General features: G+C 49.7%; 1 protein-coding gene across 10 annotated transcripts in view; it reads left to right on the top strand.

The window, feature by feature from the left end:
- Positions 1-674: 674 nt before the first annotated feature.
- The window catches only part of KLC1 (kinesin light chain 1), a 64,310-nt gene continuing 40,856 nt past the window's right edge, over positions 675-24,128 (top strand). For 8 of the 10 annotated variants that reach the window (XR_005723826.1, XR_005723825.1, XM_040256833.1 and 5 more), the window contains exons 1-2: positions 19,102-19,363; positions 21,155-21,385. Coding sequence is in view for 8 of the 10 variants with exons in the window: in XM_040256833.1 (XP_040112767.1) it covers positions 19,103-19,363; positions 21,155-21,385 (492 nt within the window). In the remaining 2 variants the exon portion in view is untranslated. Of the gene's footprint in view, positions 693-9,177; positions 10,485-19,101; positions 19,364-21,154; positions 21,386-24,128 lie in introns of those variants that run through there. The other 2 variants (XM_040256838.1, XM_040256836.1) reach the window with 2 other exon arrangements.

Raw genomic sequence — 24,128 nt, 5'->3', positions numbered from 1 at the left:
CCAAGGATGCAACCTCATGTTGCAGACGCGTCTGGCCACCCTGTGCTGTCCTGACACGACAGTGGGGTGGTCACTTCACTGTGTGCTGGCTCGGTCACCTGGCTTGGCAGTGTTTTCTAAGAGCACTGTCCACCGTGCATAGTGAAGAAAGACATGCACGGGCTTCGCCAGCGAGGAGGAGGGAGGAGAAGGCAGAGGAGAGCCACGTGATGCCTTAAGCATTTCATAGTGAGTAAAAGCTCAACTGCAGTGACTTAAAGTTTACATTTTTAAAAAAAATTACACCTTCTTAAGCGTGTTTCATAATGTTGAAAAATAAGTCAGTGCATACCTTTCCATGTAGGGCTATAAACTATCTCAGACTAGAATTCTATAAAAAGAAAACTAGAAATTGAAAAATGAGAAGTTAAATAAATTGTAGGATTCGTATCACCTGGAATGTAAGTGAAGTATGATAAGAAAGCAGAACTTTATTAACAAATATACGATCAGTACAAAAGCGCTGGGAAGTTTAGATGTCAGCTTTGCAGCCTGGGATAAACGGGATTAGCCTGTTAAGATGTGAAGGCACGGTCTTACATGTCCACTGAGAACCGGCTGAGTGGCGTGTGCTGTGCTGAGGAGTCGCTGTTCCCGGGGGCAGCTCGAAGTCTGGACCATGGATGGCAGTACACGTGTGCTGAGTGCTCTGCGTGAGTGAGTCTGGCCGTGAGGCAGGCCTGGGAGTGGCGATGCTGCAGGTTGGGAAGGGGCGAGGTGGAGGGGCAGCGTGTCCAGAGCACTGGGGCTCCTGAGGACGCAGCCTCCGGCGACAGGAGCCAGGGGCAGAGTTAGAGAGGGACTGCCAGGGCGGGTGGCCTCGGGAGGGCTTCAGCCGGCCACTCCTCTGCTGAGGCTCTCGGGGTGTTCACAGTCTTTTCCGCTCACCTTTTCGTCTTGCGCGATCTCGGGTGCGTCCAGGTGCGTCCGGATCCGCTTTCCTGGGTATCAGTGTGCCCTCAATTGCCCACACACTGCTTGGCACGTCTCACTATTTGCAGCACTGCTTCATTTTACTTATTATTTTTTCCTTTATTTTCTTTTGTCATACCGCTTGGCTTTTGGGACCTTAGTTCCCCGACCAGGGATTGAACCGGGCCCTCGGCAGGGAGAGCATGGCGTCCTGGCCACTGGACCGCCAGGAAATTCCGTGCTTAATGATTTTCTCATTTAGTCCGTCTCCTCCGCTCCCATTCGCAGTCTCCTCGAGGGCACTGGTGTGTGCTTGGCACACAGTGTGAAGGAGCGCACCGAGGACCACTGCCCTGCTTTTCTCGTGGGTGACTCACTGGCAGGTGACGCCCGCCGCGATGGGGAGAATGGGAGGAGGAGATGGTGAGCTTGGGTTTGGGTCGGTCAGACCCACAGTGCTTACGGTGGCCAGGCGGATTGGTGGTCAGTCGGAGATCAGGTCTGGAACTCGAGACAAAGAGTTAGGCTGGAGATAAAGATTTGGGAGCATCTGACATTTGGTAGCGATTGCGGAGTACCCGAGGGTAGGGAAGCCCGCAGACACAGAGGAGGAGGAGGGCAGTATCCTGTTGGCTAAGAGGCAGAGGAGGATTTGGACGGAAGAGTGCTGGATTTGGTCCTGGAGGGCTATTGAGAGTCTCGAGTCTCCCTGAGATTGTGCTTCTTGCCGAGGCAGGAAGGCCGTTTGAGCGATGATGAGCATTTTTCCTCCCAAGGTGTTCTTGCGCCGTTCTGTCCTGTAGCTTGCTGGCCAATATACTCTTAGATCAAAAATGAACTATGATTTTGTCTTTCATTTAGATTTAAGAATATTTTTTAAATTAATGTTTATTTTTGAGTGCTCTGGGCTCTCATTACTGTGCTCGGGCTTTCTCTGGTGGTCACGAGTCGGGGCTACTCCTTGTGGCCGTGCCCGGGCTTCTGCTTCAGTGGCTTCTCTTGTTGCAGAGCTTCGGCTCTGCGTGCACGGGCTTAGTTGCCCCTAGGCATGTGGGATTGTCTCGGAACACGAATCGAACCGTGTCCCCTGCACTGGCAGGCTGATTCTTAACCACTGATCGCCAGGGAATGCCTCTGATTTTATTTTTAACTGATTTTTGCAGGCAGATGAGAGCTTTTAAATACGCCTGGTGTGTTGTGTTGTTGATGACTTAATAAAGCAGATGTAAGTGACTCAAAAGAACAGTCTAAGCGAAGTACGTATATGAAGTAGAAGTTACTTCCTCGGTTCTGAACCATCCCAGTCACCGCAGCTTCAGCCTTGGGTTGCTCCTCTGATGGTGTGTTGTGGAGGCCTGTGCTCCGCCTCTGGAGTGGCTGTGCTGCTGCTGGTAGACTGTAGCGGCGAGGCTATCACTGCGCAAGGTGAACGTGGTGCGGGATCGCTTCCATCCTGTTGCTGGGGGAAGTGAGGATTGGAGACATTTGATAAGGCTGCATCACCCAGAGGTCTGCAGCTGGGAAGTCAGGCTTCTCACTTTCTTTTTCTTGCATGTTTCGAGTGGGTCGCAGCAGTACTAAGGTCAGCCTTCCAGTTGCCTTCCCTGGGAAGCGCCTGCCCCGTTTCTTCCTTTTCAGAAGCCCAGTGGTGCAGAGGGGTCACGGCCACTCCTGGGAGTGTCTAAGGCGTAGTGCTTTGGGCCACCACGCTGGTGTATTTGTGTTCTTCACAGAGGCTCCCGCAGGCCGCGTGGGCAGTGAGAGCTGATTGAGTCTTCATTCTTACGGTGATTACGGTGTTGTGTTTTCTCTTAAATTCACTTCTTATGTTTAAAAATGACTTGTGTTATTGACCAAATGGGAAGACTATGTTGATTTCTATATTTTTTAGATTGTGCTTTAAAAAAAACCCAATTTACCATCTTAGTCATTTTTAAATAAGTTCAGTAGTCTTAAATATATTTGCATCATCGTCCAGTAAGCCTCTAGAACTTTTCATCTTTTAAAACTAAAACTCTGTATCCATTAAATAACTCCCTATTTCCTCCATCCCCTTAGCCCATGGCAACCACCATTCTCCTTCCTGTTTCTATAGCTTTATCTACCTTAGATACTTCACATAGCTGGAGTCGTGCAGTTTTTGTCTTTTTGTGACTGGGTTGTTTCACTTGGCATAATGTCTTTAAGATTCTTCTATAGTTTCCATCCTTTTTAACTAAAACATCATTAAGTTCTAAAGCTTTTTTGTGTGTGAAATTTATATTAGTTTTCTATTTACCATATAATAAGTTACTGCAAATTGAGTAGCATAAAACAATAACCGTTGTTGTCTCAGAGTCTCTGTGGGTGAGGGGTCCAGGAGTGGCTTGGCTGCAGCCCCTGCTCGAGCTCACGGGGCTGCCATCTGTGCTGGGCTGTGGTTCTCCTCTGGAGTTCAGGGTGCTCTTGTAAACCAGTTTGGTTGTGGCACAGTTCAGTTGTTGTGTTTGTAGGACTGACGTCCTGGTTTTCTCGCCGACTGGCTGTCTCTTGCAGGCTTTGCTCTCTTAGCTCCTGGAGGTGGCCTGCACTCCCCTGCCAGCAACACTGATTTTCTGCTATAACTCCAGATTAGTTCTGTCTTTTCTAAAATATCATAGAAATGAGATTAAACAGTATGTACATTTTGCATCCAGCTTCTTTCCCAGCATAACCATTTAAAATTCAGCACTTGGAATGGCGTGTATCAGTGGTCTGTCCCTTTCTGTTCCTGAGTAGTGTCCCCGTGTACAGATCTGCCGCGGTCTCGCCATTTTCCTCCTGATCTGCATCTGGGGCGGGGAGCACTCATTCTTGTAGGGACTGTGGACGGACATTTTCTTTTTTTTTTTTTTTTGGCCCGGTCATGTGGGGTCTTAGTTCCCTGAAACCCATGTCCCCTGCGGTGGAAGCTCTTAACCACTGGACTGCCAGGGAAGCCCCACATTTTCATTTCTTTTGCATAAATATCGAGGAGTGGAATCGCTTATGGGATAGGTGTAGGATTGACCTTGAAGACACTGCCAGCTTTCCAAAGCGGTTGTGCGCTTTACACTCTTCTCCAGCTTTTGGTATTGTCTGCTTCATCCTAGCAGCTGCTGGCTGGTGGCATCTTGTGATGGGTTTAGGGCGCCTTTCCCAGATGACTGGTGATGGTGAGCACTTGTTAACATACTTGCCTTTTACATACCTGCTGTTGTGAAGTGTCTGTTCAATTCTTTTGCCCATTTAAAAACAATTTTTTAAAAAAATAGTGATTGTAGGAGTTCTCTAGGTATTTGGATTTGTGTCTTTTGCCACATGTTGCAAATATTTTTTCCCAATCTGGGGCTTAACTGTTTTTTGCTTGTGCCTTTAAAGAGTCTGCCTGCCATGCAGGAGACCCCAGTTCGATTCCTGGGTCGGGAGGATCCCCTGGAGAAGGGAAAGGCTACCCTCTCTGGTATTCTGGCCTGGAGAATCCCATGGATGGTGCAGTCACTGGGGTTGCAAAGAGTCGGACACAACTGAGCGACTTTCACTTTCACTTTTAAATAATCAGTAGTTTTAAATTTTGATGAAGTCCACATTATCGGGTTTTTTTCCTCATGGTTCCTGCTTTCTTTTGTCTTCGTTTGAAAAGCATTAAAAATGTGTTCTCTTTAGGGGAAGCTTAGGATATAGAAAGATGTAAAGGTTTAAGTGAGTTGTCTATTTCTCTTTTCCCATTTTCTTTCTCTCAAGAGAATTCAGATTTTTTAAAATTCTTTTTTTTTTTAGTTAAGAAAGAAAATTATTCCATATGTGTGTTATTGATTAGCACTTAAGTACATAAACTTTTAGACTTACGGTATTATGCTAATAAGCTGACATTTTTCATTTTGAAATAAAAATGCTTTTTTAAACCACAGAATGAATACTCTGTATTTATACTCGTTTGGCCCGTCACCTGTAACACCCTCTTATGTATTCTCTTAGTCACACTGTCTGGTGAAGTGGTTTTTCCTTTTCACTTGCTCAACCAAGGACTTGTAACAGAGACACCTGCTTCATTTGGGCTCACTCATCCTTGTTTTAGGAAAACACGTGTTCTCCTATATTTTCATGTAGTACCTTTCCCTGTAGTTTCTCATGCTTAAAATTTGCATCTAGGGAGATGGGCCTGTGATCCCACATCACATTGAACAACCTCGTGCGCTCTCTGCCCTGGCCTGGAGCCCTGCGCGGGCAGAGGGAGGCAGGACACCCTCTGGTGAGGGACCTGGCTGCATTGTAAAATTCTTTCTACAGGTGGTGTGGTTGGTTATCAGAGTCAGAGGGTCTCTACACAGAGGTGGCCGATTGCGAAACAGAACCACACTCAGTCAGGTTCTGAGCAGGGCTGTGGGGATAAGTGCCCAGAGCTCTGATTCTGTAGAACCGTTTATGGTAGACTCACCCAGGAGGACCATGCTCAGTCAGGTTCTGAGCAGGGCTGGGGGGATAAGTGCCCAGAGCTCTGACCCTGCAGGCGCGTTTGTGGTAGACTCACCCAGGGGGAGAACACATGCTTTTGTTTTATCTAGTGGCTTATAGCTTCTGGATGGAAACACGGTCAGATTAGATGCTGTAATTGTGGAGACTTTAATTTTAAAGCATTTCACTTTATAGGTTTTTCTGATTTTTAATCCAGCAGGATTGATTCATTCAGTTCATCCTTGAGATTCAAGTTTGAAAGTGAAAGTGAAGTTGCTCAGTCGTGTCCAACTCTTTGTGACCCCATGGACACCAGGCTCCTCCGTCCGTGGGATTTTGTAGGCAAGAGTACTGGAGTGGGTTGCCATTTCCTTCTCTAGGGATTCTTCCCGACCCAGGGATCGAACCCAGGTCTCCCGCATTGTAGACAGACACTTTACCGTCTGAGCCACCAGGGAAGTCCCAGTGACTCAAGTTTAGCAGAGGAAACAAAAGGATTAGATACAGTTAGACCAGAGGAGGTGCTGTGGTTCTGGTAGAAACTGATGGAGTCAGCCAAGCCTCCACTCGGGACACTCCAGGCTTTGGGCCCATACCTCTCAGTTTCCTCTGTTTTTCCTAACCCAGAGGTGAAGTTTCCTGGTAGAGCACCTCCTCCCATGAGGAGATTACGGTGTTTCTTCATGGGTGAAGGGTAGGCCATGTAGAGCTGGATAAAATATGTTTGTCGTTATAATATGGTATTATATTTAGGAAACAAATTCACTATTGTAATGCAAACCACGAGAGGGCATGACATTTGCATTTTTAGCTATAAATGTCATGGTGTGAAAAAGATTGAGACCCTGCAGGAGATGTTTTTGAATTTTGCTTCAATATGAACCTTAACTGTATTATATAAACTGAGAGGGACATACCTTCTCCCTGCTTATCCTCCCCTGCCCCCACCAAAACAAAACCAGCCATCCCGTGGAGATGCTTGAATTACTGTTTACTTTTCAAGTAAGTTGTATTCTCCCTTGACTCCACACTGTATAATTTTCATTTTGAAATTTCAGAACCAAAAAGCTAATGTACATTTTTTGCCTGGGTCCAGCCCCGGTGGATCCAGGGTAATTCGAAGGGGAGATGGAGTAGGCGTCCTAGGAAAGAACTTATTTAATTACAAATATAAAGAGAGATTAGAAAAGGATAGTGTAGTAGGAAATATTAGTGGAGAAAAAGAGTATAACTTGAATAACTCGGTTTACGTGGAACACCAATAAAACTCCAAGACAAGGAATTTGCACCACCTACGTAGTCTTTCCGTTCTCCCGAAGGAGAGGAGACACTGAGGCCTCCCCGGTCAGATCTTAGAAGCCCAGGCAAAATTAGCAGGCTTGGAGAGTATCCATACTCCAGATGGGAATTCAGCCAGAAGGGGAAAGAAAGAACGACACGGGGGAATCAGTCTTTCCAGAAACTGATCCGTTTTCTTTATTTTCAGGTTTGCTTATATGGTTTTTGTTATACACAGGGATGAATACAGAGTCACGCGGGGTCAGCAGACCTGACCTTTATCAAAATCAGGTGCTTCATATAAAAGTATACAAAGGTCTTAGAGGTTTTACATCATCTTCTGGCCATGAGGCCTGCTGGCATTTTATGGCCCTTTCTGATAACGGTCAGTCAACCAGAAAACTTATTTTTTCCAGGGGTGATTTTTTTCTTAAACCAGGCGCCACCCTCCGAAGGTACCAGATAAAGTTGCATTCCTATAGGGTGAGGGTGCAGGGGGTTATAATCAAGAAAAGGAATTTACTTAGCCTAAGGTTTAACATGATTAATATAAAAGGTTAACACTTATTTCTCCCATATGCTAGTTATATTCATTATAAGGGCAGGGAATATGGAGGTTTAGCAGCAAATATTGGCTCAACAAATGAAAAACCCTTCACCAATATAATTTCTACTCAACCCACTATACTATACTAATAATTTTCTAACTTCTCAAAAGAATCTGTATTTAGAAAGTTTACAGCATCTCGTGCATCTCACGGTTGGGAGGCTGTAAACAATCACATGTGGCCGGACGAACCTGCTCAGGCAGGCTAGAGAACCTTCAGAGGACTTTGTAAGTTGAAACACTCTTGTCACGCCCAGGAGTTTTTATTAACTTGGAGCTGCAAGTTAACTCCTTCTCTGAGAGAGGTGGTGGGGGGTCAGCCCCCCGTAAAGTCAGACGTGTAGGTGAGAGCATAAAACAGTAAAGTAGGCACTCTGGTTTTGGGGGTAGATGCTCGGGAACAGGGGGTCTCCTGAAGCTCGATCCCGCCTTTGCGTAATGCCGAGCCTCCTTCCTCATGACCTTTGCCACGGGCGGAGTTCCTCATGCTGGCTCCTGGCGATTTTTACCTCTAACATTACTGTTGATTACTTGGCTTTTTAATAGCAGTAAGTAATGAATTGTGTATTAGAAATTTAAAATACCTTGAAAAGGGCTTTAGATTTTTCTTGTTTGTCAAAAGAGGGCAGAGGATAAAAAGACTGAGAAATGGCGCTTTCTGTGACTCCCTGACAAAGCTAAAGTAGGTTAGGTAGGTCTCAGAGTGGGGTTTTGTGTTTTTGTTTTCTGTGCTTTGTATCACTTAATTAAAAAAAAATTCTGGTTGTCCTCCTTGCCCTCCAGCCTTTGGCCACTACTGATCTGCTTTCCAGCTCCATGGGCGTTTCGTGTAGTGGAATTAGGCAGCGTGAGACCTTCTGTGGCTGGCCCCCGTCAGTTAGCGCAGGTTAGCTGTGTTGTAACATGTATCAGTGCTTTGTTCCTTATTACTGCCAAATAATATCCCACTGTATGGTTATACCACACTGTGTTTATCCATTCGTTAGTTGAAGAACATTTGGGTCGTTTCCACATTTTTACTGTTACGATTAATGGCGGAATTTTTGTTTACAAGTTCTACGTTGTCCAGAGTTTTATTATTGTGGACCATTCGTGTAAGTTTTTACATAAACGTGCTTTCAGTTTTCTTGGTCTGTACCCGGGAGTGGAATTGACGGGTCATTTGTGTATCTAAATTTTTTTTAATTTTATCGTTCTGTCGGCTGGTAGTCTCTGCTGTGCAGCAGAGTGGATCCACCATACGCGTAGATAGATCTGGTCTTTTTTTGTATCTGACCTTCCCAGTTAGGTCGCCACGGAGCGCTGCGTGGGGTCCCCGAGCTCTGCAGCAGGGTCTCACTAGTCATCTGTTCCTCATGTAGCGTCCAGAGTGCACGTGTCAACCCCAGTCTCCCAGCTTGTCTCTCCCGCTCTCCCCCTTTGGCGTCCACACATTTGTTTTCCACCTCTCTGTATCTACTTCTGTTTTGCAAATAAATCATTTAATTTTTTAAGTTTTGATACTTGTATCATTTTACCTACAAAACACTGTAATCTTGGGTTCCAGGATACTGAAGGTCTTAGTCTGTTCAGGCTGTTATAACAAAATACAATGAACTGAGTGGCTTATAAACAACAGGAATTTGTTTCTCATAATTCTGAGGACTGGCAGGTGCAAGGTCCTGGTGATTGGAGGTTAAGCACCTGGGGAGGGCCTGCTTTCTCTCAGAGGAGTCTCCCCGGGCCTCGCTGGGGAGGGGTGAGCGGGCCTCCATTGTCTCTTCTGTGAGAGCGCTAGTCCTACCCATGCGGGCCCCTCCACCCTCAGGGCCTCCTGAAGGCTGCCTGCCCGTGCCATCGTGGTCAGGGCTAGGTGTCGGCGAAGGATGTGGGGGAGCACAAGCTCCCCGAATACCACTTGGGTTGTTTCTTCAGACCCATTAGAGGCTGCCCCCTGCTTCTCCCCGCTCCCCTCCCCTCCCCGCTCCCTCTCCCCTCCCTGCACCCCCCCCCCCTCCCCCCTCACCTCTTTTCCCCGCTCCCCTCTACTCCCCGCGCCCCTCTGCTCCCCGCTCCCCCCCTCTCCCCGCTCCCCTGCTTCTCCCCCGCTCCCCCTCCCCTCCCCTCCCTGCTACCCTGCTTCTCCCCTCTAGGAAAGACATCTTAATAAATATGGTTTTCTGCTATCAGTCTTTGCAAGGCAAAGACTTCTATGTTTTCTCCTCCATCTTATTTTTATTTCTCTATGCTATCTTCCGCTGTGTTTATAGGAAGTTCGTTTTGCACCTGGGAACTGTCAGAATAACTCACCTTTCTTTCTTGGCTGTGATTCACTGTGCATAGAGACCTGTTGCCCCCCCCCCCCCCAACCCATTTCTTTTTTTAAAAGTTGAGATATCAGTTCATAACAACATAAAATTAACCATTGTAAAGGGTATAATTCAGGAATTTTTTAAAAAGTATATTCTCTATATGCTTGGGCAAATACTACCCCCACTAATCTAATTCTACACATTCCTTTTGGAGTGCTTGGGTGTCTTTGTTTATTTTTTAACTTTCTTTACCTTGAGCTTTTTAACTCCTTCCTAATGGAATTTCACATCATAAAACCTCAGGAGGTGCGGTGACCAAGGTGGTGATCTTTCTGTCTCTGGTCTTTGCTTTGTTTTTATTAATTTTTGAGAGGGGGGAGTTTGTGGTGAAAGTTGTCGGAATATTGAAAATTGTGTTGCCTGTTAATTGGTAGAGGATTTGGTTGTGTGTGTATAAGCTCGTTTCTGTGGTTAAAGGAGGAGAGAGAGAATACATGGTCAGGTGGTAGAGAGGGAAACAGGACTGTCACATGAAAAAGGATAATCTGGTGTGACAGAGCCTCCAGCCTGTGTGGTCTAGAGTGGTCTTCAAAGAGTGGCTTTAGACTTTTCAGTCTTAGGAAATACGCAGTGTGCTCACTGTTTCTGTTCTTGTCTCAGTGTTAGGCTGGCCCACTTTTACCGTGGCAGAAGTGTCAAACCCTTTCTGTATGAGGTCTTAAGAAGTTCCATTGCCTGCGGCTCCCGACTGTCAGGGTAGGTATCGCTGTTTCTTGAGTGGTGAGCCGCAGAAGCACAGAAGTCTGGTGCTGGAGCAAAGGCGCGCCTGAGCAGAGTGGACGGGCTTGGATTTGGTTCCTGTCCGGATAGTGTGAGCTTAAATCCCGTCAGCTGTCTCCTCCGTGGTGAATAGGAATTACAGTGTCAGTCGACTAAACTACCTACTGGCTGTTGATTGTTTGTGTTCTTTTAAAACAACACACATATGAAGATGCTCAAAAACGAAATTGCTTGGTTGATGTCAGTTCTTAATACACATATTGCAGATTTACTTTTTGGTTTTATTTTTCTCAAAGCTGTATACCTGTACTGTTTGTATGCTTTGCATACTGATTTTGAAAAATAACCATTTTACTTTAGAGTAGTTCTGGGTCCGCAGGAAAGGTGCAGCGATGGTGTAGAACACTCCTGAGGCTGCAGTGTCCCTAGTGGGGCCAGTGCACTGGGCCCCCGGTGCTGACCTGCTGTGTCTTCAGCCTTTGTGCCGACTGAGGAATCAGCAGTGGTACATAATTGCTAACCAAACCCCACGTTTTATTTGGGTTTTACTAGTTTTCTTCTTTTTCTGTCCCAGGACCCCATCCAGGGTATCATATCACATTGAATTTAGCTCTCATTTTTCCTGGTCTTTGACAGCTCTGAGTGGTGCGTGCATGTGTGCTGAGTTGCTTCAGGCGTGTCTGACTCTGCAGCTCTCCAGGCCCCTCTGTCCATGGGATTCTCCAGGCAAGAGCACTGGAGTGGATTGCTATGCCCTCCTCCAGGGGGTCTTCCCGACCGGGGATCACACCTGCATCTCCTCTGCCTCCTGCGCTGGCAGGCGGGTTCTTTACCACCAGCGCCACTTAGGAAGCCCTTTGAGCAGTGCTGGTCAGTATCTTATAGAGTACCCCTCAGTTTGTTTTTGTCTGGTGTATTTCTCATGGTTAGATTGGGTTTATGGGTTTGGGAGGAAGACCACTGGGCCCAGGAGTGGTTTCTAAACCATTCTGTCAAACAAACCGAGATTCCTTGGACTAGTGGCTGATTCTAAGGCTAGGGTAGGGAGAATACAAGATGGGCCTGGAACATCCTGTGGTACCAGATAGTGCTCGAAAAACAAAAGGATGGGCATGTCGTGGAGGGGGGGCACAGAAGCCATGGAGAGCACTCCCCATGGCCAGAGCTGGAACAGTTTGAGCAACACAATAAATAGTGTGCTCTCTTTAATGATTAGTATTCTTAGGGACAGCCTATGTAAATTGGGCTTTCCTAGGGGCACAGTGCTAAAGAATCTGCCCGCAGTGCAGGCACCTGGGTTGGAAAGATCCCCTGGAGAAAGAAGTGGCAGCCCACGCCAGCGTTCTTGCCTGGAGGAGCACACAGACAGCGGGGGGCTACAGTCCATGGGTCAAAAAGAGCCAGACGCGACTCAACCATGAACAGCAACAAAGCATAAAACCAGCTCCCGCGGTCGACACTGGCAGCAGTAAACAGGTGGGGAAGGAGGCCCTCTCCCAGGCAGGAGGGGTGCCCAGAGCTCCACCCGGTCTCTGGGAGAGTCCTGAACGCCCCTCCCCACCCGTGAGCTGCACTGAGGGACTTGCTGGCGTGTGGGGAGGTGACCTGCAGCGGGAGACCGCACCCAGGGCCCCAGCAAGATGCCGAGACCCACGTGGCTCAGGCGGGGTCCGGTCTCCTGTGGGATGCGCCAAGAGTGGTGCGGTCCCTTTCAAACAGTCTGAGAGTTCTGTCACGTTGGGTTTTTGTCACTCTTCTTTCCCTCTCCCCAGAAGTAACTGTTTTCACTTGTTTTAAGTGAAATGATGGTTTTTCTATGATGACCACCATTTCTAAACAACATGCTCATATTGCTGTCGGCTGGTTTTCTTTTTGACTTCCTGCTCTAGATGGTCAGAGCTTGCCTGTTTTCTCTTCCCTCCTAACTACACGGGTGCGTCCTTTGCATTGCCACAGGCTCCCCATAGACAATTATACTTTAACTTGCTTATTAGGTCAGTCTTTACCTTTATCTTTATCACTTATCTTTATCACTCAGCCATAGCTGAGTCATGCAATGAACTGCTTACTCTTCCCTCTCCAATCTCTTGTTTTGTTCAGAGTCGGTCCTTGTTTTTATCTCCTTGCTCTTAATGTTAGTGCCGACGCGCCCCCCCCGGAGTCTTGGGTGCGGGTCCCTGTGTTGGGTGCAGGGCTGTCTTCCTGGTGCTTGTGCCCGCCCCATGCGGACCCCTCTCCCCGTGCGGAGTCCCGGTGTCCTCTGCTCTCTCTGCCTGCCTTTGTTTTGGTTGAGCATGTCTTCCAGTAGCCTGAGGCAGGCTGCATGGGAGGCGGCATATTCTGAGACCTGTGGCTGAAAATGTCATTCTTCTCAGGCTGAGCGTTGGCCGGCTGCAGAGCTCTGAGTTGGAGCTGCCTTTCTTTCGGAAGCGGAGGCATTTGTTTACTGCCTCTCGCTCCCAGGGGTGCTCTCGAGCAGTCTGCAGCTCTGGTTGTTTCGGCCTCTCCCTGGCCCCCCGGGCCCCAGTGTGTAGGACATTACTTTGTCACCCGGTGTTTTCTTTAGCAAACAGTCCTTTGGTAAAGTCTGACCCCTAAGCCTAGAACGGTGTCTGGCACAGAATTGGGGGCCCGACAGATGTTTATTGAGTGAAGGGCTGTTACTGTCTTTGGGTTGGTTGGAGGCGGGGGCTGGGCTGCCTGGTCTGTAGGCTGGTGGAGGTTGGGGGGTTGTCCTCCAGCTTCTCTCCGGTGTGGCCGAGCTCAGTTCTCACGTTCCCCTGCCAGGCTTCACTGGACCTGGCACTCTTTCTCAGTTTAGAGCCCCAAGCTAATGTTGTACCGGATTGTCCACTCTAAACTGTTCCATTCCCGTCGTTCCTAGCAGGAGTTAGTTGTAACTCTGAAGAGCTCGCTTTTTATCCCTGGTATATTAGAGAAAGTGAAAAACCACTCTTGTCATAAAGGGCAAGTTATGGTAAAGAACAAATGGAAAGGAACGGTGAATTGCAGGGTGTGGTGTGGGCTGTTTTCTGTTGTGCGTATCACCTCTCAGATGACTTCAGAGCGGAGGTGAAGGAGCGGACTGTGCAAGTTAGTGGGTTGGTGCACTCAAAAATGTCTCTGTGCTAGTTCCCTGCTGGTCATCGCTTCCAGGTTCCAGGAAGTGCGTGCGCTACAGGCCGCAGTGAGGCGGTTGCCTTGTCCGTCTCGTTTCAAGGTTGAGTGTGAAGGGCCCGTGTTTTGGTTTCCTGTGTTTCCCAGGGACAGGGCAGCCTTTCAAAAGGAGAACCTGTGTTTTTCAAGTGGCGTTTTAAAAAGAAGTAAGAATTATTTTTAGGTTACAGAATGCTCCAGGCAGGATTTAATTGAGGGTCTGAATGTGGAGATAAGCTAGATAACTTCTCAATTTCTGACCATAGTGTGGTCAGATGAGTAAATGATTGCTTGGACATGAGACTGGTGGTCTGTCTGTGTGTGTGATTTACTGAAGTATGGTTGGTTTACAGACACAGACACACACACCCACTTCTCCACTGTGTGCTGACCGCAGTTCCCTGTGCTGTACGGGAGCACCGTGCTGTTTATCCATTATTCTCTGTGTAATAGTTTCATCCACTAATCCCGAACTCCATTCCCTGCCTCCTCCAGCCCCCTGACAGCCACAAGTCTGTTCTGTACGGCTGTTGTGACTCCTCTGTATTAAAAATGCCTATCAAAGCTGTTATACTGGAACTTCCCTGGTGGTCCAGTGGTTAAGATTATGCTTTGCAATGCAGGGGACCCAGGTTTGATCCTTGGTTGGGGAACTAAGTATTCCCTCACTCAAGCCATGGGGCACCCAAGCCTGCAGACCACAACTCGAGAGTCAGTGTGCCACGAGGAAAGAGCTGCTGTGCCACAGCTAAGACCCGATGCAGCCAAATAAATAAGTATTTTAAAAAAACTGTTATATACACTATTGGATAAAAATTACAAAGATCGAATCAGTGTTTCAAGTAATGGAAACAAAAATAATTCTAAAGTCAAATAAAACTTATACTTTAGGATTATTTTTGTCTTCATTATTTTACTTAGCGACTGTTATCATTTGCAGTCAGAGTAGAGAATTTGTTGGGGACTTGAATTCTGAGAGTTGGAAGTTAGTAATAATAGCTTTGCCTGTTGAACTGTGGATTTAAGAGATTTGATATGAAGAAGGGCTTCTTGTGTTTTAGGAACTTAATTCAGATGTTAGATTTCTCAGGTTCTGCCTTGGAGATCATGCAGTTAAGTATTTAGTTCCGTTGCTTTCCCAGAGGAATCATGGGACTTTAAAGAGTTCTCTTTTTGGAAATAAAAGTACAGTAAACAATTTCACAGTGAGAGACTTTACTTTTTTGGGCTCCAAAATCACTGCAGATGGTGACTGCAGCCATGAAATTAAAAGACGCTTGCTCCTTGGAAGAAAAGTTATGACCAACCTAGACAGCATTTTATAAAGCAGAGACGTTACTTTGCCAACAAAGGTCCATCCAGTCAAAGTATGGCTTTTCCAGTAGTCATGTGTGAATGTGAGAGTTGGACTATAAAGAAAGCTGGGCACCAAAGAATTGATGGTTTTGAACTGTGGTGTTAGAGAAGACCCTTGAGAGTCTCTTGGACTGCAAGGAGATCCAACCAGTCCATCGTAAAGGAAATCAGTCCTGAATATTCATTGCAAGAACTGATGCTGAAGCTGAAACTCCAATACTTTGGCCAGCTGATGTAAAGAACTGACTCACTGGAAAAGACCCTGATGCTGGGGAAGATTGAAGGCGAGAGGAGAAGGGGACGACAGAGGATGAGATGGCTGAATGGCATCACCAGCTCAATGGACATGAGCTTGAGCAAGCTTTTGGAGTTGATGATGTATAGGGAAGCCTGGCGTGCTGCAGTCCATGGGGTGGAAAAGAGTTGGACGGGACTGAGCGACTGAACTGACACAATTTCACGTGGTTAATTAGAATAGCCTGAGGCCAGACTGAACTGAAACAAGTTCACACGTGGTTAATTAGAATAGCCTGAGGCCAGATGTTGTGTGTGTCACTGAGGGGAAAGGGAGGGGAGTATTTCTGAGCCCTTAACCACGTCCCAGGTCAAGTGTGTATCCGTGCCACTTGACATCGAAGTGAGATTGAGGCTCCAGTTGACAAGGCAGGTGAGCGAAAGGCAGGGTGTCTGATTGGACTTGGCTGCGTTGGCCCTGAAGCTGCGTCCCCGGGTGCCTGTGAGCAGTCCCGGGCCTGTGCTGGCCGAGTCCTCCTGCGTAGTCTCCTCAGGGCACACTCCTCAGCAGGGCTGGAGGGAGGGCTGACAAAGAGGGTGTCTGAGATCGCCTGGACACCAGTGTTTTTTACCTTTTGGGCGTCTCTCTGACCTCTGCCTTAAATCTTTGAGCTCTTCACTGTGATGGTCTGCAAAATAGTGTTTGCTCAGAAAGGTGGTTTCCAGATCAGTCTTTAGCGGCAGATTTTTATTTTTTGACTCTGTCGTGTGTTTTGCGGGATCTTCGTTCCCTGACCAGGCACTGGACCCAGGCAGTGACAGCAAAGAACCCTGACCACCTGGCCACCAGGGGACCCCCTCAGAGCTTCTTAGTTACATAGACTCTCACCAGTCTCGTTTTCTAGCTCTCTGCTGTTATTCATAGGACCCTCTTTACCTTCACCTGTGTGTGTATAGATCTTTGCCTAAATTTTATTCTGGATTCTTGTGGGTTTTTTTTTTTTAAACCTTTAATTCTTTATTCAGTATGGAATTTATTTTAGTGTATAGTGAGGGTAGGAATGCACCTTCTTTCCCCCTAAATAGACAGTTGCCTCATGTTATTTTTTTATATACCCTACCTTTGGTTATAATGGCCTGGGTTGCACATGAGAGAGATACTGAACAGACTAAATCCAGGTGCCATTGTGTGCTCTCCTGTGATGAAGCAGCGAGCAGGGTTGTGTCCATGTGATGGTGACCCCGATGGGAGGTAAGGAAGCTGTTGGGATAAAGGCGTGTGCCTGAGGAGTAGCGTGAGGTATAAGCTGGGGAGATGGACAGTTTGGAGAGTCTTGTTCTTGTAACACAGTATTTGAAAAGTTCTCTTGTCGATGAGGTAGTGAAGGTATTTTGTGTTTATTGTAGAGGGCAGAGGTCGGCTTCTACTTCGGTAGAAGTTACAAGGGGAGGTGGTATCAGCGTAGCAGAGGGACTCACTTCCTAACTGAACTCTGGAGCAGTCTACCACGGAACTGTCCAGCAAAGCGCTGAGCTGTAGGCCTGTGTCTGCAGGCCTGGAGGGGTCATTTGTCAGGGGCGTTCCTGACACCTCCGCTCCTGGGAGGGGTGGTGCTGAGTCCTGCGTGGCTGTTCTCTGCCCACTGTTCTCAGTACCTCGCCGGCACCCCCTCCATGCACCAGAGCCTGCAGGGGCCTGCACCCCCTCCATGCACCAGGGCTCTGCCCCCCTCCATGCACCAGAGCCTGCAGGGGCGGTCTGCCACTCACAGCACCCAGGAGGGTTGGGCCTTGCCATGGTGTGGGGACGACTCGTGGCAGAGCCAGGCCTTGGGCTGCCCACTGCACCGTGAGAACTGTGGGCCCAGGAGTGTTTGGACTCTATGCTTAATTTTCTTTTAAGAGTTTTTAAAAACCTGCCTTAAGGGAGTTTTTTGGGGCGGGTGGGGTGTGTGTGCGTGCACACATGCGTGCATGTGTCCACGTAACATTTGTACTCATTATTCTTGGGTATGGTTAAAACTGTTAACAGGAGTGTGAGCACGTAGTGCCCTGTGGCTGGTTTTGTTACATATTCCTTAAGGAATTAAAGTTGGGTTTCTTTAAGTGGATTTACTTAATTGAGGCATCTCCTTAATTAAAGTGGCCATTCTTTTCTTTTTGTTTTTTGCATTTTTGTTTTGTTCCTGTAGTAAAGTCTACCTTGTGTGGTTTTCCTACTTTTATGTAAACACTCTGTTCCCCTTTCTCTTTTTCGTGAACAAGACTGTCCCCCCTTCCCTTTTCAGCCACTGCTACGACCTGTAGAGGTGTGACACTCGCCCTCCTTAGAACCCGACGTGGGACGTGGCTTTCTGGGGAGAGGCAGGGCACCTGAGGCAGTCGCGGGCTGGAAAGTGAGTGCGGCGTGTCTGGGTGTGCCCCGGTGTCAGTGAGGGGCGTCTCTGCCCTCTGCTCCTCCCCCACCCCTGCTCCTGCCGTTAGAGCGCAGGGGTCTTCGAGCCTCACTCCCCTCACTCCCGAATCCTGGAACGCCTGGTCTGTATTCCTTGCCTCCACACTGCTCCCTGGGAGTGCCCCGTGGTGAGGACTCTGCTTTCACTGTTGTGCCTGAGTTAAGTCCCTGCTTGGGAACTGAAAGTGAAGTCGCTCAGTCGTGTCCAACTCTTTGCGACCCCATGGACTGTAGCCTACCAGGCTCCTCTGTCCATGGGATTTTCCAGGCAATTGTACTGGAGTGGATTGCCGTTTCCATCTCCAGGGGATCTTCCCAACCCAGGGATTGAACCTGGGTCTCCCGCATTGTAGACAGACGCTTTACTGTCTGAGCCCCCAGGGAACTGAGGTCCTGCCAGGAAGCCCTTTCCCTGTGCCTGGCATCTGTCAGTCCATCCGTTCACTGGACGGCCTGTGGGCACAGGAGCTGTCCTGGGTGGTGTGCATCCGGCGGGCCACAGGGTCGAGTCCTTCTGCCTTATAGAGAGCCCTGACATCCACAGGGATATAAGATAACGAGAGAACAGAGATTCTGGCGTCGCAGGTGCTCTGCGGGAAGTCACCCTGACACAGTGGATTCCGACTTCCATCCCTGTCACTCTCCTGAACAGGCTTTGCTGATGGGCACTGTTTATGGCCTTAAAACAAATGAATTATAGGGTTTAAAGGCAGACACTGAAAGCTAAGAGACGATAGTAGAAAGAGCCGTTGCTTCGTTCGGCCGTCGTCTCCGCTTCGCTGACGTCGTGTCATACTCTGCGCTTCTTGTGTGATTGTTTGCCTTCTCGGCTGTGCTGGGTCTTGGCTGCTGCTGGTGGGTTTTCTCCGGTCGCAGTGTGTGAGCTGCTCATGCTGCGGCTCCCGGCCCTAGAGCGAGCGCTCAGTCGTGGCCCACGGGCTCAGTTCTGCAGCCTGTGGGCGCCGTGTCCCCCAGGTTGGCAGGCAGATGCGTGTCCACTGGACCACCAGGGACGTCTCCCCCGGAGTCTTCCCAGCTCTGGCCATGCTGCGTCTCCCATGTCACCAGGCTGCAGTCAGGCACAGTCCTCTCGCCGCTCTGATTGCTCTGCGTTCCTTTGCTGGTTTCTCTTTTTGTAGCTGTGACTCCTTCTCAAGGTTTTATCTGGTAAATATGTGATGGAATTTACTGACCCTTCTGCATTTCATTAAGGAGAAAACAGCTGGTAAACATTCAAAGGAAAGTTTGTTCACTGAGGCCACATGTCTTGGAAATGCCATGTGGATGCCCTGCTGCTTTTGATGCTTGTCATTACTGTAAAAAAAAATTCAGACATAAGAAAAGTAATTAATTTGGCCTTCAAAGGAAAAACCAGAAACAGTGTAGATACAGTATTTCAAGGGAACAAATCATAATATTCTTATTTATTATTCACCTGTAAAAATGTTGATTTAAAAGTCTTCATATGTGTACTTTACTAAAAGTGTAACATAAATTAAGCCTGTGATGAGATGTCTGACTCTTTCCTTTTTCCGTCCTAGAATGTATGACAACATGTCCACAATGGTGTACATGAAGGAAGAGAAGCTGGAGAAGCTCACGCAGGACGAAATTATTTCCAAGACAAAGCAAGTAATCCAGGGGCTGGAAGCTCTGAAGAATGAACATAATTCCATTTTGCAGAGTTTACTGGAGACACTAAAGTGTTTGAAGAAAGATGACGAAAGTAATCTGGTGGAGGAGAAATCAAACATGATCCGAAAGTCACTGGAGATGTTGGAGCTTGGCCTGAGTGAGGCCCAGGTATGGCCTCATGACATGACCATGAACTTGCCAGTCTGGGAAGATGGATACTTTGAGATATGAGGTTTAAAGTAGAGGGCAGGTACTTACAGAATAATCGAAATCAGCTTATATGTGGGTTATGTATGCTATGCAAATGGTGATTGATTTGGGCATGCCTCAGTTTTAAAAGGTAGAGTGAAAACAGAGGTCACCCTTCGTGTCAGTTAGGGTTTGATTCGGCTGCACCAAAAGCAAAGGCAGCGGCTCAAACGTCAGAGTCAGGTGTAGACTAGGTAACTGAGGTGGGCCGTCCCAGACGGCCGCGCTGCCCTTCCCAGGAGCGGGCGGGGACGCCCCTCAGCGACACTGGGGACACACCACCGGGCTGCACTCGCTTTCCAGCCCGCGACTGCCTCCGGTGCCCTTCCTCTCCCCAGAAAGCCACGCGTCGCGCCAGCAGCTGCTCGGTCGTGTCTGTACAGACCAGCCCCCGGCCTAGCCCAGGCTCTAGGGTTGCGTGGCTGTTGGGTCCTGCCCCTGTTGCCCTGCATGCCAGCCCGCCCGTCTCGTGGGCCAAGACAGAGTCCGGCTGCAGCCACAGGACCCTGTCCTGGGGCTGCGAAGGGTGCAGGAAGGTCGTGCCTCCCTCTGCTTCCTTGCACTGTGCCCGGCACTCTGCTTACGTTTCACTGACTCCACGGGCACATCTAGTTGTGAAGGACACTGGGGTATGGCGCCTCTCCCCTTGAACTCCCAGGTTCCTGAGCCTGGGGAAGCAGGGTGAGAGAGTGTCGGCCCGCAGCTCGCTGTCTGTGAGTGGGAACCTCCTTGGTCAGGCTGGCAGATGTTGGAGTTAACAGGAGGAGGAGGAAAGAGCCCCCATCCTAGACTTCCAGGTTTTAGACCTGGGAGGGTAATAAGAAGGCATGGCCGGTTGACAGACTGCAGAGGACAGACTGACCGAAGCCAGCCTTCCTCCACAGCCCTTGTCCTCCCAGGAACTTGTCTCCGCTCCAGGCAGGCCCTTCCCTGGCCTGTCAGTGTACCCCCGCAGAGCCCAGCGGGCACCTCCGCCTGCGAGTGCATCAGGGCGCCCTGGCTCCCTCCCCTTGCCCCGTCACCAGTCCACTCCGCACATGTGTCTGTGTGCGCGCATGGCATTTGCTCATGGCAAAGAAACTCTCTTGGCACCACCTGGATAAAAAGTGAAAACGGCTTCATCAGAGCAGCAGCTGCCTGCCCGTTGCCAGTCCATTAGAGGTGCTTCCAGACAGAAAAACATTGCAACTGTTTTGTAGACGTTCTGAGCATGCCAGTATTTTTTTTTTTTTTCGAGAGAGAGAAGGAAAAGGTGTTTAATTTAGCTGTTGTCTCAGTCAGATCCGGCTGCTAGAACAGAATGCCATCAGGTCAGGGCTTCAGCAGTGGACGTTTGTTTTCCACCTTTCTGGAGGCTGAAAGTTCGAGGTCAGGGTATCAGCATGGTTGGCTTCTGGTGGGAGCCCTTTTGCTGGTTTGCCAATGGATGCTTCCTTGCTGTATCTTCAACAGGCTGGGGAGTGGGGTGGGCAGCGAGGCAGAGGCAGAGAGAGAAAGAGAGAGATGAGCGTGTGACATTCTTGATCATGGCCTGCATGTGGCCGGTGAGTGAAGGGTGGAAATAGTAAACAGCAAACTGTGCGTGTGCGTACTCTGGAGCACACGTCTGCGACGGTCAGCTGGAGCTGCAGCCCCAGGGCGCCGGTGGAGGCGGGAGGTGGCGTTTGTTAGGCTGAGCGCCGCCATGCCATCAGCGTCTCGTCGGTCCAGGTCATGATGGCGCTGTCAAACCACCTGAACGCCGTGGAGTCGGAGAAGCAGAAGCTGCGTGCACAGGTGCGGCGTCTGTGCCAGGAGAACCAGTGGCTGCGGGATGAGCTGGCCAACACTCAGCAGAAGCTGCAGAAGAGCGAGCAGTCTGTGGCTCAGCTGGAGGAGGAGAAGAAGCACCTGGAATTCATGAACCAGCTGAAGAAGTACGACGACGACATCTCTCCTTCGGTGAGTGGTCCCACAGGAGTGCAGGATTGACGTGGTGCCTTCCCGCCGCCCTGCTTCCAGTGGAGCCAGCCGCGGTTCCTTCCCCTCCAGAGCCTGCGTGAAACACAACCAGGGGTTAAGGGTCCTGGGGCTGAGTCCCTGGGCGAGTCGTATACATTCTCTTTGGAGTACTTTTCTCATACGTGTTTTTTTTGAACAGTGGTCAGAAAATGTAAAAGTGCTTGGTAAATACAAAATAAATGCAGAGAGGAGCCATTGCCTTCGGTGAGGGCTGTCCCGGCCTGAGATCTGCTGGGCGCCCCTGGCGCTTGCCATCGGCTCCCTGCCCAGCCCGCCGCTGGACGCGCCATTGGCAGTGTCCGTCCAGTCCCCTGTCGTCCGGGCTCGGGATGCCTCTGTGGCTTGTGGTGGATCTTGGCTTTGTCTTTGAGATGCCCCCACCCCCAGGACACGGCTTGCTCCTTCTGCTCGCTCGCTCGTGCGTCTGCTTTGGCCTGTCTTGGAGCTCCTGGAATGTGAGGGCTCCCGAGGGTCTTGGTCCTTTTCTCCTTCTCTTGGTGCTCTCTGGATGTTCATCCCAGTCTCTGTTACTATTGTTTCTGATTCAGTTAACTTTTTAGAAGAGTAACCTTTTTTATTTTGGAATGATTTTAGATTCACAGAAAAGTTGAAATGGTCCTGTGAAGAGAATCCCCATATACTCTTCACTCACTTTCCCTGGGTTGGGAAGGTCTCCTGGAGAAGGAGATGGCACCACTCCAGTGTTCTTGCCTGGAAAATCCCACGGACGGAGGAGCCTGGTGGGCTGCGGCCCACGGGCCACAGAGCATCGGACGCGACTGAGCGTCTCCACTCTCATTCTCCTCCTGCTGCGTCCCGTGTCTCCCAGCACGTGTCTGAGCTGACTCAGGCCGTGTCTGTCTCCAGAGAGCAGCAGGCTGCACGCTTCAGACAGCAGATGCTTGTTTCTCCTGCTTCTGGAAGCTGGAAATCCGAGACTGTGCAGGGTGACAGCTTTGTTGGAGTCTTGGTGAGGGCCTTCCTCCTGGTGTGTCGCCACACGGCCTCCTCGGTGCTCGTCTCCTCCTGTTGCTGTCACGGCACTGATGTTATCACGGGGCCCCCACCTTCAGGCCTGCATCTGATCCACATTACCCCCGGATATCATCACGTTGAGCTTTAGGGCTTCAGCATATCAATTTGGCAGGGGGGACAGACGTTCCGTCTGTAGCAGTGCCTGTGTTAAAAGCGAGAAAGTGCTGTTGCCCCATTGCTGTGGACAAAACTACAGCCTTTGTTGGAGTTCCCCAGTCCTTCGTTAGTGTCCCTTTTCCTCTCTAGGATCCAGTCCTGGACGTCTGGCTGTGTTCAGAGCTGAGATTTGCCTGATGTCTGTATAGTTCTGGCGTGATCGCTCTGTGATCTGTGTGCTGCTGAGATGTCTGCGTTTGTGTCTCCAGTCTGAGCCCGCGTCCCGTCTGTTGGAGTAGTCTGTGCATTGCACCAGCAGACCTGCACTCACTCTGTGTCTTAGCTTGGGCTGCCGTGCAGAATGCCACGGTCTGGGTGCCTTAGAGCACAGACCACGGGCTCTGCCATAGGCCTGGAAGCGGGCAGTCGGGGGTGAGGGTGCCGCAGGGCTGGTCTCTGGGGAGCACTGTGTCCGCTTTCAGACAGCTGCCCTCACTGCCCTCACACCGTGCGATGGGCGCACGGGGCGGGGGAGCTCGCGCTGGTGTCTCAGGGCCCAGTGCCAGGGCCTCAGCCTCGTGGTGTTTCTAACTGGTTCCCTCCCAGAACCCTGTCTCCACGTGTGTCACACGGGGTTGCGGCTTCACCGTGATCTGGGCCATGGTTAGTCCAAAGCGCCCTGTTCGTTAAACTTGCTGTACTTCTCTCCTGCATCTCTAAGTCAGGAGCAGCTGATGTTCTGATTTAAGAAACACACTCCTGCAGGCTGTTGTGCAAGTAAGAGTAGAGTAGTTGGTTCAGCTGGACAACGGCGTAGCGCTGAGCAGCGGAAAGCTGCCTCTCCGATTCAGAGGCATCGACAGCTTTCCGATTTGGAAACGTGTCTGGCTCAGAGAAGAGATCCAGTGAGCCAGCCCCGCCTCCCCTTTCAGGGCCCGCCCGCGATGCCTTCCTGCCTGTCCCTGCTTCTCGTGCTGCTGGCGCATCTGCCTGGCCTGAGGGCTCTCCTGTGGGGGCCAGGGCCACACCTGGGAGGCCGAGGAGGGCGCTGCGCCTCCTCTCCTCTGCAGCCCAGACTCCACTTCGCTCATGATCTCTGCAGAGGCCTTGGTGGCGTTCCCCCTCGTCCCAGGATCCCGCTCAGGACCTCTCACTGCACGTAGTGGTCACGGCCCTTCAGTTGTCTTTCATCTGGGACAGGTCCTTTCACGGGGAGAGGAAAGCTTTTACAGCATTGGTATTCCTGAAGAATGCAGGCCAGTTATGTCACGAGTTGTTCCTCTCACGAGTGTGTTTGGGTTTGTGTCCTGGTTGGGAGTGTTGGAATGTGATGTGTGCCCCTCAGGATGTCCCCTCCGGAGGAGCCTGCTGTCCGCCTGTGCCAGGGTGATGCCGAGTTCTTACCTGCTTGAACTGTCCGTTCACCCCGTCGTCTGGTCACTGTCTCTGCCTGAGGGCTTGTCTCTTGGGGACCCGGCCACAGGCTGTCACACTGCTCCTAGGGGTCCTGTGTGGTGCTGGGTGGGGAGGGGGTGTCCAGCCCGCCAGTTCC

The sequence above is a fragment of the Oryx dammah genome, unplaced genomic scaffold (assembly GCF_014754425.2).
Source record: "Oryx dammah isolate SB20612 unplaced genomic scaffold, SCBI_Odam_1.1 HiC_scaffold_16, whole genome shotgun sequence".
Lineage (NCBI taxonomy): Eukaryota > Metazoa > Chordata > Mammalia > Artiodactyla > Bovidae > Oryx > Oryx dammah.
This window is presented reverse-complemented; position numbering and strand designations above follow the sequence as displayed.